We start from the raw sequence: 14,700 nt of genomic DNA, 5'->3' as shown, positions 1-14,700 counted from the left end.
GAGCAGCAGCAGCGTTTTGGTGTGAGAGGGCTGTGCGGGTTAGGAGGAGGTGCTGTGCATCCCCAGAGGGTTTGGTGTCCCAGGACAAGAGAGGCAGAGCACTGCAGAGCACCTGCCCAGGTGGGGAAGGGGCTGGAGAAGAGGAGAATGAGGGGAGACAGCATCCAGGTCTGCAAATTCCTCATGAGGGGAAGTGGAGGGGCAGCTCCCATCTCTGCCGTGACCAGTGACAGGACCCAAGGGAACAGCTGGAGCAGTGTCCGGGCAGCTTTAGGTGGGATGTCAGGAAAGGGTTCCTTACCCAGAGGGTGGCTGGGCACTGAACAGGCTCCCCAGGAGCCAAAGAGAATTTGTACAACACTGTCAGGCACATGGTGGGATTCTTGGCGTTTTCCTGCTCAGGAAGAGGATTTGTATTCTGATGATCCTTGTGAGTCCTTTCCAGCTTGGGATATTCTGTGGTAATGATTCTTAGACCATTCTGGAGTGGAGATGTCCCCTTAGTGTAACCAAAGGGTCCTTGGCCCATGTCTCTGTAAGGTCCTGCTCTCTTAAGGGCATTGTGACGTACCCTGGAGCTGAAGGGCACCCTAAAACCCCTCTCTGTTGGCAGGTGAAGGTGACCCAGCCCGAGGTGCTGCTGGAGGGGCTGTCCCCCAGCACGGGGTACTCTGTGGCAGTGTATGCCATGTATGGGGAAGATGCCAGTGATCCAGCCAGCATCCAGGAAACCACCCGTAAGTGCTGCCTGCTGAGCTGCTATTAAACACTCAGGGCAGGAGAGATGTGTTAAATGAGGTGCTCCCCATATTGTGCATGTGGCTTGCACACATGCTGCCTCTTTTCTGCTGGATCTGAAGTGAATATTGGTCCCCAAGGGGATCTCTAATTGCATGGTGAGCTGTGAGAAAGGAGTGGTGCTCTCCTGGTAATTAAGGACTTCTGAAAGAGGTGTTCCTTGAAGTCTTTGTTGTCTGGGGAAGAAAAAGGATATCATCTGGCTGTTTCCTCACCTAACTCTGCAGCAGCCCTTCATAACCTGTGTGGTAGTGAATAAAGGGAATATTTTCCTGCATAGTGAATGAGCCTCAGCTGATGGTGGGATCATCTCAGAGCAGCAGGAGGCTGTGGGTGGCACTTCCTTGGTGCAGCCTGTGAAGGCTCGGGGTGCTGTCACTAACTGTTGTTGCAGTGGCCTTGAGTCCCCCCAGGTACCTGAGCTTCTCCGAGCTCAGCCACGCGTCCGTGCGGGTCAGCTGGGAGGCGGCAGCCGCGGCCGTGCGGGGTCACCACGTCACTTATGTCTCTAGCAGAGGGGGCAACGCTGGACAGGTGAGTCCTCAAGGGCTGGGGGGAGGAAGAGAACCTTGGGAAGTTGGATAGTGCCCTGTTCTCTCCTTCAGCTGTGTGGTTCAGGGAGAGCTTGTGTGCTGGCAGAGTTTTAACGCGGAAATGGGCACTTCTGCTGCAGTTATGACCACATGCTGACCTCTCTGCAGCTGTACCCTCTAGAATCACAGCATGTTTTGGGTTGGAAAGGACATCCATAACCAGGCAGTCCAACTCCCCTGCAGTGAGCAGGGACATCTTCAATTAGATCAGGTTATTCAGATCCCCATCCAATCTGGCCTTGCATGTTTCCAGGGATGGGGCATCCACCACCTTTCTGGGTAACCTGTGCCAGTGTTTTACCACCTTTGTTGAAAAAGTCTTCCTTATATCTCATCTGAATCCACTTCTTTTAGTTTAAAGCCAGGAGCCCTTGTCCTATAGCAATAGGCCTTGCTAAAAAAGTCTGTTCCCATCTTTCCTATAAATTCCTTTAAATACTGAAAGGCTGCAGTTCAGAGTCTCTTTCCCTTCAGGCTGAACGAGCCCAGGTGTCTCAGCCCGTCTCTTACAATACTCACACAACTCCCCCACTGCAGGTGGAAGTTCCTGGCACTGCAACATCCACTGTCCTGAGCCCTCTGTCCTCCCTCACGCAATACTTCATCAGTGTCAGATCTATGTACGATGAAGGGGACTCCTTTCCAATTACTGGCAATGTCACCACCTGTAAGTAAGGAGCAGAAACACTTCTGGTCTCAGTAAGAGGTGACAAAATTGGTTTGTGTGTCTCTGAACTTGGAAGTTTTGAAGATTGGCCCCAGCAGCTCGTGGCCTTGCACAGAGCACAGATGGCTGCTGTTCTTTGTGTGTGGAATACGTCCAACTGTGTTATGCTCAAAATGAGCTGGAAGGGATAAAGAAAAGAAGCAAATGAAGAAAAGCATGATGTATCACTAACCTCTGCATCCTTGAGAGCCATCCTAGCCTTCTTCCCTTGATAAAACCAATGTGATATGCGTGCTTTCTGTAAATGAGATAACCTGTCTTAATTAGGGCTTTAGAAATAATTTACAGCTGTCTGTCCTGATGCCTGTTGTCATACGGGTCTGAAGAAGTGACAGACAGGCTGGTCTCAGACATCTGCTTGGTTGATGTTTTGCTCCCCAGCCATCTGCTCCCCACCTTGGCTCTGACATGGTGCTGTCAGAGCCTGCACTTCAGCTCCTGTTCCTTGTGCACCCCTCAGTGAAGGTCCCCCCTCCACGCGCCCTGAAGGTCACCGAGCTCTCCGGGAACAGCCTCCGCCTGCAGTGGGAAGCTGTCGCTGCCTCGGATGTGGTTGTCTATCAGATCAAGTGGAGCACAGCCAGTGGAGAGAAGCCTCAGGAGGTACGAGCCCACACAGAGCTCTGGGGAGGCTGGGCTGGCTCGGAACTCACCTGCCAGAGTGGCAGAGAGCTGTAGAACTATTCAGGGAAAGGCACTCCAGCTATGGAACAGTTCAGCAGGATCCCTCCTGGATCTGGCTTTCAGTGGAGCAGTCACCTTGAGGGCTGGAAGCAGGAGGGACAGCAGGGCAGAGTCCTACAGGCTCTGGGAAGATTGCACAAGTGCTCTGGGAAACCTCAAGGATGAAATTTAATAGGGACAAGCAGAAAGTATTAAGCTTAGGTAGGAATAATTAACCACAGGTATACAGGATGTAGAACAAATAGCTAAGAAGCAATTCAGTAGAAAAAGATCTGGGGTTGCTGAGGATCATCAGCCCCCAATGTCAAGGTGTTGTGGATAAGAAAAAGACAATACCCAAGTATTTATAGATGGAGATCCTGCATTTTAGAAGGTGAAGAATTTTCTCCTGAGTGCTAGGAACCACAGATACTTTTGGGATACTGCTCTTTGGGAAGGGTGAGGTCCAAGTGAGGAGCACACAGAGGTGAATGACCAGAGACAGAGCTGGTGCAGGAGGGGCAGGGATGGACCAGGTGCCCTCTTCCATCTGAAGCCCCTATTTTAGTAGGAGGTCAAACATCAGTTTAAATGGAGGCTTAATACCCAAGTCTTTCCTGCAACGAGTGAGACCAAATATGTTCCATTTGGGCTGAACAGAGGGGTCCTGGGGCTTCTGTCCCCAGCTCCCCTGCAGGCTGGAAACTCAGCAAAGGAATTCTGTGTTCCCAGCAGGCACTGCCTTGTGTCAGAGCTGTGCTGGGGTGCTGAAGGAGCTGCTGATTATAGCTGGGCTGCCATGCACAGTCATCTGCTCTGCGTTGTTCACAGCTGGAATTTTGCCTTTGCTTCCCCGTGTGCACCCCAAGCAGTAAACTTTGTCCCCAAATCCCACTGCTAACTCATTTGTGCCTGGGGACAATCCGTGAGCCAGGCCCTTGGGTGGCATGAACCAGCCTGGGGATGCCTGGGAGTGGGACTGACTCATTTCCTGCCCTGCTGCAGCTCTCCCTCGCTGGAAATGTGGCCACAGCCGTCCTGCCCGGCCTGCAGAAGAACACAGACTACAAAATATCCATCTGGGCCTACTATAAAGATGGTGCTCGAAGTGACACCGTGTCTGTTCACCACAGGACCAGTAAGTGAGCAGTGCTGGCATCCACAGCCCAGGGATGGCTAACAGGGTGTGGGATGCCTCACAACTCAGCACACACCTGCAGCTCAGACTGGTCACCTCCAGCTCTGAAAACCCAAATGCCTGGAAAAAGCTAGAGATATTTAGGCTTCTGTCTGAAAACATTCTCAATCTGTCCTGAGAGCAAGAGGCTGGACAATCACATCAGGCTGGTGCATTTTAGAGGCAACTGATAATCCTTGCACATGTTCCATGAAGAATACATTTCATCCCTCCCCTGCCTCAGTGTAGTGCATGGATGACAATTAATTCTGAGGGTGTTCAGCTGAACATGTCACTGTGCTGCCTAAGGAATGGTTCTTGTTAATAAAATATTGCCTGTAAGGAGGGCAAGGATTTCCTGAGCTATGCCATTGCTGAGCTGTGCCTCACTGAGGGCATTTACAAATATGGGAGGGAATCCTGTAGACACACTCTGCCTTGGAAGCATTATCTAAATCTGGATTTGTACAGGCAGCAGCATATGAGGTTAAAAAGTGGCACTTCCAGAGGTCCTGGTAATTAATATTGCCTGTAAAATGGCTTTGTTGGAAGTGAATGGAACACAATCTCTGGAGCACCAGCAGTCCTCCCTCCCCTCTCAGATCTTGTCCTCCACTGCAGAATAAACTCATTTAGGCTGATGTTGAGCTGATGAAGCTTGAAGTAAATGTAATCTTGGAATAAGAAGCTCAGTTTTTATTAATAATAAATAATAAAAACATTTTTTATAGGAGGCTACCTCAGGCAAGTACCTTGGAGCTGCATACTGACAAAAGGAAAAAAACCCCAAGCATCCTACTGATATATGTTGACAAGAGGACAATTAGAGCTGTTTGGAGGGTGTAGGAAAATTAATTACTATGTTTTAAGCTATGAATTATGAAATGTCAGAGGAGGTCCCTCAGCCCCACAATGACACGTGACAATGCCCTTCTAGGCCCATTTGCACAAAGCCAGTCCTTGCTGCTGCTGGCACCACAGCAGGACAGGGAAAGCAATTTGATTTCTGCTTGTCAGCTGTTGTCCTTGTGCAGGAGCCTTGGGAATTGTCAGGCTCTGCTTTCTGGATAAAGAAAATAAAATTCTCCAGGCAGGCAGGCAGGCAGGTGTGCAGCTGGGCAGCCAACACAGTGTTCAGTGCCTGGCTGCTGCTGGCCCCTTTGCAGGAGCAGTCAGGACACTGCCACACTTCTCCCAGCCAAAATTTGCTCATGAAATCAATGCTTTGGATGCAAGTTCTTCTCTAGTGTTTAAAGAAAGAAGTGCCCACAGTGGCACAGAAGGGGAGGCTGGTGATTTCCAGTGCAGCTCTGGGGCAGGTCAGGGGAAAATTGGGGTTGCCAGAAAATTGCTAAAGGCTTGTGCAATGAATATGTGGGATGATGTGGCACTAGGCAGGACTCTGGGAACTCCTGGGATATGGTTATATTTCAGATCTTCAGTGTTTCAAGCAAAAACTGCCACCTTGTGCTGTGCCTGGTCAGGATGTGCAGTGGTGCTCATCAGAGTTGTGGATAACACAACTCTGGATGGTTGTGGATAACAACTCATTCAGACACAGCATGGAAATCTCTGGTGTTATCTGAAAACCCAGACCCCTTGGTCTGATTTTTGAGCCCTCTCCCCCTTAATTTTCATTATAAAATGAAATTCTGAGGGCTGGAACAGTGATGAAAGCTCTGTGGCTCTCCTCAGGATGGCAGACTCTGGGTTGCAAGGTGGTGAACAGCACTGATCAGGCTGTGCTGAACAATACCAAAAGTGTGTGCTAGAGGAGGCTGTGGGAGGGAAGAAGGGCTTTCTTTTGCTTTCATCATTGCTTTTCTCTTTTTCTCTCTTGGCAACATCCCTTTATGTAAGGATAGGTCAAGTCATGAAGTTTTTCTCAAAAATGTCTTGGTAGAATTTCCAAGAAATGCTGAAGTTTAAGGGCAATGACTGAAGTGAAACTCAGCAGGAACTGGTAACACAAGATTCTCTCCCTTGTCCTTCAGCCTCCCTGGAATACTTTTTTCTTTGAAGGTCAAGGGAAAATTTGAGCAATGCTCTTTGCCTATGGTTTTGTGAAATGGAACCGAGTTCCTCCCCTGGGATGAGGTAAAAAACACCAAGTTCATTTCACTGAGGGCCGCTAATGCCTCTTGTCTCACCTGAAACACCCATTTTGTGTGTGAGACCAAATGTGTTACATTCATGGGACCCTGCAGACACCAAACCCTCACAAAATACAGAACATCACCAGAAATGCCATCCTCTTATAAAAACCAACAATGCTTATTGCTGTGATGTGTCCTTTGGAAGGACTGGGATGAGGCCACTAATCTTTCTGGTAGTAAAAAGAGTTGTTTCAAAGCTAAGGCTTGAGATTTGTCATTTTATGAACCCAAAATCAGTGAGTAGCTTCAACTGTAAAAGAAAATTCAGAGACAGTGATTTGGTGCAGGTCCCTTCTTGTCTTGGAGAAATTGGATTTTTAAAATTCTTTGTTTTAACTAGAGGAAAGAAATAAAGTTTGGGATTATTTTTCAGTAACCCAGTTAGCAAACTTTTCCCTGCAGACTTTCCAAGAGGCAGGGCAGGAACAAAAGCATGCTGATGTATTTCCCACAGACAACAAAATTGTCAAAGTGTGCTGCTTACCCACGGTTCTGATGTTTCTTTTTTTCTCTCTGTTATATTTAGACTGAATTCTCATTTGAGTTGAGCTCTCCTTTCACTCTGTTTTATAAATTGTCAAGTGTAGCAAAGTCCTTATCCTTGACCAAAGGCTTTCACAGTGATCACTTGTTATACCAATAAACAACCTTAGTGGCACTTCAAAGCCACACAAACCTTCCAGGCAAGCACAGGGGGGTGCAGATGATGTTTTCCTGAGAGGAATCTGCTGGGAGATGGAGGTGCTGCTGAATGGTGATTCCTGGGAAATGCTGGAAGGGGTGGCTTTGGTCCTGCTGAGAATCAGACAAGAACCTTCTTTTGTACCAAGGGAGAGTTCTTTCATCCAGGCTGGGAAAAAAGGACCTGAGCAAAAGAAAAGAGTCCCTTGATAGTCCTGAAGGACAAGGAGAGGGCAGTTTGGATGGGAACTGCTGCTGAAACTGGGCTGAGCCATCCTGGCTGGCTTTGCACTGAAGCATTTTACAAAGTGCTTGTGTGCCCTGCTCCTCCAGCTAAGCTGTGGGGAAATCTCTTTATCCAGCTCCTCAGTGAACCCTTCCTAGCAGAGTATGCATGGCAAATAAGAGATTGAAATGTGGGAATGAAGCTTCAACCCACATCAGGAAAAACATGGCTTGTAGTTAGTATATAATAGTCATTGCAGATGAGCATTCTGATGGAGTGGAGCCCAGAGTTTTATTATTATTTGAGTATTTGTGTGCCTGTGATGCTGGTTAGACCTGAGAGCACGCAGGGATTGCTCCTGTGGAGGAGCAGAGGTTGGAGAGGTAAACAAAGACACAGATGGTGGCAGAGATGCTTCTATCCTCCAGGGCAGCTTCAGGAGGTGGCCTGTCCCCTGTCTGTCACATACATGCCATCAAATTCTGCCAGGCCTGAGGGCTTTCCAGAATAAACCTGACTCTAAAGACTTCTCCTAACTTTCCCTTTAAAGTTCACTTAAGCAGTCTCACCTCAGGTGAAGGAACCAGCCAGTGCAGGCAGCAAGGATCCATCACTGACAATAAAAGTGCTGCTGAAGTGACTTTATTCCCACTCTTGTTTTCTTCTCTGCTTTGCCTCGTGGTGGTGCACAGCAACAGCCTCCAGCCTGATTCAGCTGCTGCAATCTTGGTACAGCCTCAGTAAAAGGAAGTTCATTTTATAAACAAAAGGGAAGGGGGATCAATGAAGATGCAAATGATCTTCACTCAACCTGGGCTTTAAGGTCACCCCAGGCTTTGCTGGGTGGGCAGAACATCCTTACAGGAAAACTGCAGAATAAATACCTCATCACCTGGGTGTGCTTCTTTGCCTGTCTTCATGGCTCACCCATCACTTTTTGTGTCTTCTGAATAAATTGTTCTTTTTCTGCACCCAGAACTTCTGTGTTTTCACACCAGCATGGGTTTAAGGACAGACACATGCTTTTATGCTTGGAAACAAGCCCCAGGAGCAGATGACCCCATGATCTTGAGCCTCTTTTTGAACTGATTTAGCCCCCTCTGCCTTTCCCTTCCTCCCTCTCAACCTCTGCCCAGAGAAATCCCTCCAGCATAAAAGCCTCTGTTGTCAGATCCAGTTTTCTGCACAGCAGGACCCCAGGGAAAGAAATGCATTTATGTAATTAAAAATTGCTCGCCTTTGGTCTCTGGCAAACTCTTTTCTGGTTGTCTGGCTCAGCCCACCACCTGTTTGGAATCCATCCATCCATCCTAGGACAGGGCCTGAGAAGAGGGGGTAGCTCAGGTACCACATTTGACCCATGCTAGAGCTGTGGGTGTTGGTGTCAGAAGCTCTAACAGAACTCTGGTGTGCTGGATGCTCTGGGATTTTATTTTTTTTAGGAGTAATTTTAAGACAGAAAAAACTGAAAAATATTAGGAATGATGACAGGTTAACTCTGATGTGTGATCCAGGTTTAATTGCTGGTAAAGCTGTTTGTCCAGCTTGATGAAATTTAATTCCAGTTGGAGCACCCCTGGTGTTTGTTCATGATGTGCACAATGGGTCTCTTTGCCTTGTGCTTCCAGGACTCTTTCACCTTTCCCATTTTTCCATTTCACTTTTCCATTTTTCCCATGTCCTAGGCTTGGCATTGCTGAATGCTTGAGTTGTGGTGTGTTGCATTTGGGCAATCCTCATCCCTCCAGAATCTATTTTCCCTCTTGCCTGGTGCCCAGGTGCCTGTGTCTGCTCTGAGTGTTGGTTCCCTGCACAGCAGAGTTCTGTGGTGTTCAGAAATGGGCCTGGAAGCAAACGCTGCTGGCTCCATTTACAGAGATTTCTCCGTGCTTTTTATGCTGCTCACCTTCCACCCCTGTCACAGATTCCCGGAGCCCACCCACCAACCTCCTCATCGACTCCGAGACCCCCAGCAGCCTCCAGGTGCACTGGACCCCTCCTGATGGCCGTGTTCAGCACTACAAAATCACCTACAGCCCTGTTTCTGATGCTGCTGCCCAGCAAACTGTGAGTGTCCAGCTCCTCTGTAGGAGACAGGCCAAAGGCCCATGGGGACAGTGTGACCAGAGGAACTCTGCTCACTCCACTCAGGTTTAGCATTAGGATATCAGGACTCAAACCCAAACCTCTTCTTGCTGATGTGTTGCTTTGTAAACAGAGCTCCAAGACTCCTCTGTAATTAAGATATTTTTCTCCATCAAAGCCACTAATCAGCTTTCTCTGCTTCCTGAACTGGGGTGGGGAATTCTTGGAGGCAGAGGGGTGTGGGATAAACCTACTGCCCCTCTGGCTTGGGGAGGTGAACTATTATCCTTTTAAAACACAAACTCCCTACTTAAACAGCCTGGTTATCCTGTTATAAGGCACTTCTGCTGCATTTCCAAGGGGATTATTGGGAACTTTGTATGGGAAAATGCTTTTCCTCTGACCATTGCTAGTCCAACAGCAGCACACAGCCAAGCTTCCTGGGCTGGGCTGAGCAGGAATGCTGCTCTGAGCCTCACACCCCTGGAGCCAGCCCCACTTACTCTGGGCTGTGAGTGAGAGCTGGAATGAGAGCCCCAAACACCGGGATATTTTTCCCCCTGTTGTAGATCATGGCTCCTGGCAGAAGCAGCAGTGTGACCCTGCAGTCCCTGCTGCCTGATCGAGCCTACAAGGTGACCATTTCTGCCATCCACTACACGGGAGAGAGCGAGAGCACATCCACAACAGGACGGACAGGTACAGGGATCAGCTGGAATGTGCATGTTCTTCATCACCCTCCATCTGTCAGCCCCGAGGCAACCTCTGCTGGGACAATAATGGCCTCACTTGCCTGAGGCCAGGGCTTTGCTCAGAAATAGAATATTAGCCTTGAAAAGTGAAAATCCTGCCCCAATTTCTGTAATCCTGTGAGTTACTGGCAATCCTGGGATGAGTGTGAAGGGCTGGTGGCCCCTTGGGTTTCGAGCCAGGCATCACAATCTTGAATAACAGAGCTCAAGCACAGCCTCAAGTTGGACCAGGAGAGGTTCAGGCCAGATATTAGGAAACATTTCTTCACTGAAAAAGTGGTTAAGCATTGGAAAGTGCTCCCCAGGGAAGTGCTAGGGTCCCCCCACCCAGAAGTGTTAAAAACCAAGCAGATGTGGCACTTCCCAACGTGGTTGAGTGGATGTGGTGGTATTTGGTCAAAGGCTGGACATGATGATCTTTTAGGTCTTTTCCAGCTTTATGGTTCTATGATTGCTTTCTCTTTCAGCTCCGGTGCTGTCTAAATTCCCTTCCATCCGAGGATTCATCCCACCTAAAACAGAGGGTAAATAATCTCCTCTAAAGCCCTGCTTTGTTGTTGTTGGTTTGGAATTCAGTAGCAAACAGCACAGTGTGGGCTCTGCAGAGCAGCAGGAGGGGTCCATCAGCTCTTGACAGATGCCCTTGGGGACAATCCAAGGACAACCAGAAACCACAGAACTTCTTAACATCAGGTTCAGTAAAGAGACCGACAGCATTTTAGAGGATTTCTGCACAACTTGACCAAAATGTAGTGCAGGGAAGTGTGACATGTTTTAAATTAAAATTCCCTGTAAAGTCCCTTATTAAATTTAATGAGCATATGCTCTCATGGCTGATAGAAAGCAAACTATGAAATGGATTAGTGAGAAGCGTTGAATTAATGGGGTTGTAAAAAGTTTTTAATAAGTAAATATTAGAATGCAGATATTGTGGCAGTGCTGGCTTTTCCTAACTATTTGAAACTATTCCAAGGAAAATTTCAGTTTTAAAATTTATTGAGTGAAGTCAAGATTGAAGAATAAGGCAACTTAGATGAAAAAAAAATCGTTTATAGCTATCAAAGGACATACCAGATTAAGTTTTCAAGCGGTTTATTGAGGTGCACAGATCACAGTGGAAAAGTCCTGTGAACTTTCAAGCAGAAAACAATCCTCTCAAAAGGCCGATGAGTCACCTTGTAAAATTTAATATAGCAGTGTGGCTATGGTAGCTGAAAACACAATGGAAGAAATATTAAATTCTTTAGGTTTTATAAAGTACCTTTTTTTTGAAGAAGGAAAGGCAATATGTAACAATGCTGGCAAAACAGTTGGATATGCAATAAAAGACTCCTATATTGATATATAACCAAATTATTGAGAGAAGTGGTCTGAGGTTGAAGGACTGAATGCTTATTGAACAGTGAATAACTGCATTGGTCTGGGATTTGGTGAGAAAGACAAAAACCAAAGAAAATAACAAGACAGCAGGAATCTTAGGCTGGAAAGTCTAGGGAAAAATCTTCAAAGCAGAAGTGAAACTTCCAGTCAGGGATCCTTGCCCTGACTCTGAGAGGCTTCACCCAAGCTGAGCGTGGCCTGATCAAAGAGCTGTGAGCAATCCCAGTGCTGCCAGCGGGGAAGGAGGGGAGAATTACCAGGGATGTAAGCAAGAGGGACTCTGGGGCCTGGGCAAGGGTCAGGAAGAGCTCACTGACTCCTAAACAAGAAAGTCAGATGCCTGGAAAATGGACAAGATTACAGCCTGCTTTGGGAGCATTTTATTTTGTTTTTCATTCACCATGCTTCAATTCTGAGAGAGCTGGAGAGGGACTTTTCACAAGGGTGTGGAATAATAGAACAAGGGGGGTGGCTTCAAACTGACAAAGAGCAGGTTTGGATTAGATGTTAGAAAGAAATTCTTCCCTGTGAGGGCAGGGAGGCCTTGGCACAGGTTTCCCAGAGAAGCTGTGGCTGCCCCATCCCTGGAAGTGTCCAAGGCCAGGTTGGATGGAGCTTGCAGCAAGCTGGGGTAGTGGGAGGTGTCCCTGACCATGGCAGGGGAGTGGAACAGGATGAGCTTTAGGGTTTCTTCCAACCCAAACTGTTCTCAAAGCTTTAGAAAAGTTGGTTTCTGGAAGGAGCAGGGAAAGAGCAGTGTATAGGTTGAAGATCCTGCATCCAAGGGCTGGATCAAGCTCAGCATTGCAAGGCTCAAGTTTCAGAAGCTGATTTTTTAATGGATTTCCATAGGTCCTTTCAATAGTTTTACACCCAGTTCTACAGGAATTATGGTATATAAAAAATTAAGCATTTGTTGGAACAATGGAGGTCACAGCACCTTGTAAGTCTGTGATTTAAATCCTGGCTTTAGTGGTCCTGTGGCCATCAGATTCATAGGTTTGGGTGCCCTTTCTTCACCACAAGGAATGGCATTGAAACTCTTACAGGCTTTGGAATCTCAGGTATTTCAGAGCGAGTAAGTCACCTCCTTTAAATGTTTTACACATTTTACAAAAGTTGAGCTGCCAATAAGGTAGGAAATGGCATTGACACAAGAATGGCAAGGCTGTGCTGAAGCCTCAGTACAATGATCTCTTAGATTCTATTATCCTGATGACCTAGAAAAGCCCTTGTGAAACAGCCCATCCTGCCAAGTATCCTTGGTTTTCAGGGACATTTCTCATTTTGTGTCAAGCATTCCCTTTGTCCCAGCTCCATCTGGCATCCATAGCCTGGGATGTACACGGCAGCAGATGATTGAAAGTAGCATTCACGAGCTGTTTTCTAAAACACCCCTTTACCTGAGCCTTTAAAGAGCGTGCTCTTAGCCCTGGTGCCTCTTGTTCCAGCTTCACATCCCTGCCTCCACATCCCTCCCTCCATCCACATCTCTGCTCTTGTTTCTTGTCCTATGCCATCTCAGAAGATTCATCAAGACAATTTCTGAAAGACAAACTGCAAAACTTTTCAAAACTCTCTTTGTTTTCTGAAAGAAATCAAAACCCAGTTGAGATACATTTTTTTATTATTTATTTGTATTTTTAATTGCAAGTGCAGAATTTGAAACGGCATATATTTTTATGTGTGTATCTTTATTTTACCACACCACTAAGGTATTGTTAAAAGAAAAAAAAAAGTTTTGATGCCTGTTTTTTAAAAAGACTTGATAAAAATGATGCTGTCTTGTATTTCATATCATCAGGTGCCAGGCGAGTTAGTCAAAAGAAAGTGATCATGGAGATGTTTGATGATGAAAGACACTATTTTTATTTTGGTGACAGGCAAATCAGGAAACAGCTTTTATGTTTGCATAAACATCAGTTCTCTCTTTCTCCATATATATAAACAAGGTTAAAGTCCAAGCTCTGAATGAAGCTGCAGGATATTCTAAGTTTTGCTATGTTTTCCCTTTGCTCTGCCTAAAGGAACTGTGTTCATTTTGCTTCCATAATCCCCTGCTGTCTTTTTTTCCTCTAACAGTTTTCCCCTTTTATTCTGTTCTCACAGCCTGCCCCACCATCACCTCCACGGAAGGTTCCATAAGAGGTACAGTAGCAGATCCAAGCCCTGGTGCTGCTGGGCTGTGACTGAAAACACTGCCTGGTCTTGATTTGGAGACATGCAAGAGCTGAGTGTAGGGGAAATGTCCCAAGGAAAGGGGAGAAGTGTGAGAACCAAAATTGGAACATATCTTTTATCAGGTAGAAGAACATTTTGCAGTACCTGAATTGTTATGCTCTGCTGCTCCACCAGCTCGTGCTCTCAGCTGTTAGTGCTTAACACCAGGATTTTCACCAGCCTTAAGGAGGTGAAGCTTCAAACACCCCTTGAATTTCAAGAGGATTTGAATTCCTAACTCACAAAGGCTCCTCAGGCTGGCAAACTCCAAAGCTCTCAGCCTGTCCCTGGGATCACCTGTGCATCCTTCAGAGGAGGTCTCGCTGCCCCAGGAGCTCTCTGCACTCAGGCTGTGCAGATTTTGCTGGGGCTGGAATTTCCCCTTTCTCCTGTCTGTGCCATGAGAGCCGTTCATGCTGCTGGGTTTGCTGCGAGTGTTTGTTACTGAGAAAGCAGTGAGTTCTGCTTGGGAAGGGGCATCACCTCCTCCCCTGAGTTACAGGTGAGACTGAGGAACTGGCTGCAGTTCTCAGGTCTGGTTACTCCAAGGTTCAGTCACTTCACCCCTGCCCAAGGCCAGGCTGGATGTGGCCCTGAGCAAACTGATCTTGCAGGTAACATCCCTGCCCATGGAACCAGGTGGTCTTTAAGGTCCCTTCCAACTCAAGCTGTTCTATGATTCCATGACTCTGTGAGAATAATGGGATTGTATTTCAATATGTGTTTAATTGTGACTCAAGCCTTCTCTTCCTGTCCATTTTAAAGGAAGTATCAGAGTCAGAAGCTCTGTACCAGTGATAAATGGGCCTCAAGTAGGTAATTTATTTTGGCAAACTCCCTTGTACTGCTGGGATATGAAAAAAATAATAAAATAACCGACCCCCAGGCAAAATAAAAACTCAAGCCAAGAAACTGCAGAAGATTGTGAATGGTGAAGGGGTGAGGGAATCCAGACTGAAAGCACCACACTGAAATGAAGCCCTTCCCTTTGCTCAAGAAGGACCCATTTCCTTCATCCCAGTCTGTTGCAAATTCAGATAAACTCAAACAGAATCCAAACGGTGAGATCTTGTCGTACTGAACAGAAAACTGAAATGGAAATGACTTAGAGCTTAATGATGAGCTGGGGGCGAAAGATGAAGCTGAAAGAGCCAGAGAAGATGTCAGAGGTGTCAGAGGAGAATCTTTGTAGCCCACATAAGGCAGGTCAGCCCTGGGTGTCTCCTGAAAATAGAGAGAAAT

The 14,700-nt window shown here is 46.9% G+C and overlaps 1 protein-coding gene across 1 annotated transcript in view; it reads left to right on the top strand.

Annotated features, from left to right (window-relative positions):
- The window catches only part of COL20A1 (collagen type XX alpha 1 chain), a 50,060-nt gene that overhangs the window by 16,823 nt on the left and 18,537 nt on the right, over positions 1–14,700 (top strand). The window contains exons 14-22 of the mRNA XM_015647221.2: positions 614–737; positions 1,193–1,332; positions 1,929–2,058; positions 2,579–2,721; positions 3,787–3,919; positions 8,946–9,088; positions 9,676–9,805; positions 10,326–10,382; positions 13,348–13,386. Of these exons, the coding sequence (XP_015502707.1) occupies positions 614–737; positions 1,193–1,332; positions 1,929–2,058; positions 2,579–2,721; positions 3,787–3,919; positions 8,946–9,088; positions 9,676–9,805; positions 10,326–10,382; positions 13,348–13,386 (1,039 nt within the window). The remainder of the gene's footprint in view (positions 1–613; positions 738–1,192; positions 1,333–1,928; positions 2,059–2,578; positions 2,722–3,786; positions 3,920–8,945; positions 9,089–9,675; positions 9,806–10,325; positions 10,383–13,347; positions 13,387–14,700) is intronic.

The sequence above is a fragment of the Parus major genome, chromosome 20 (genome assembly GCF_001522545.3).
Source record: "Parus major isolate Abel chromosome 20, Parus_major1.1, whole genome shotgun sequence".
NCBI classification, from domain to species: Eukaryota; Metazoa; Chordata; class Aves; order Passeriformes; family Paridae; genus Parus; species Parus major.
Note: the sequence above shows the minus strand (reverse complement) of the source record. Positions and strands in the feature narration are given on the sequence as shown.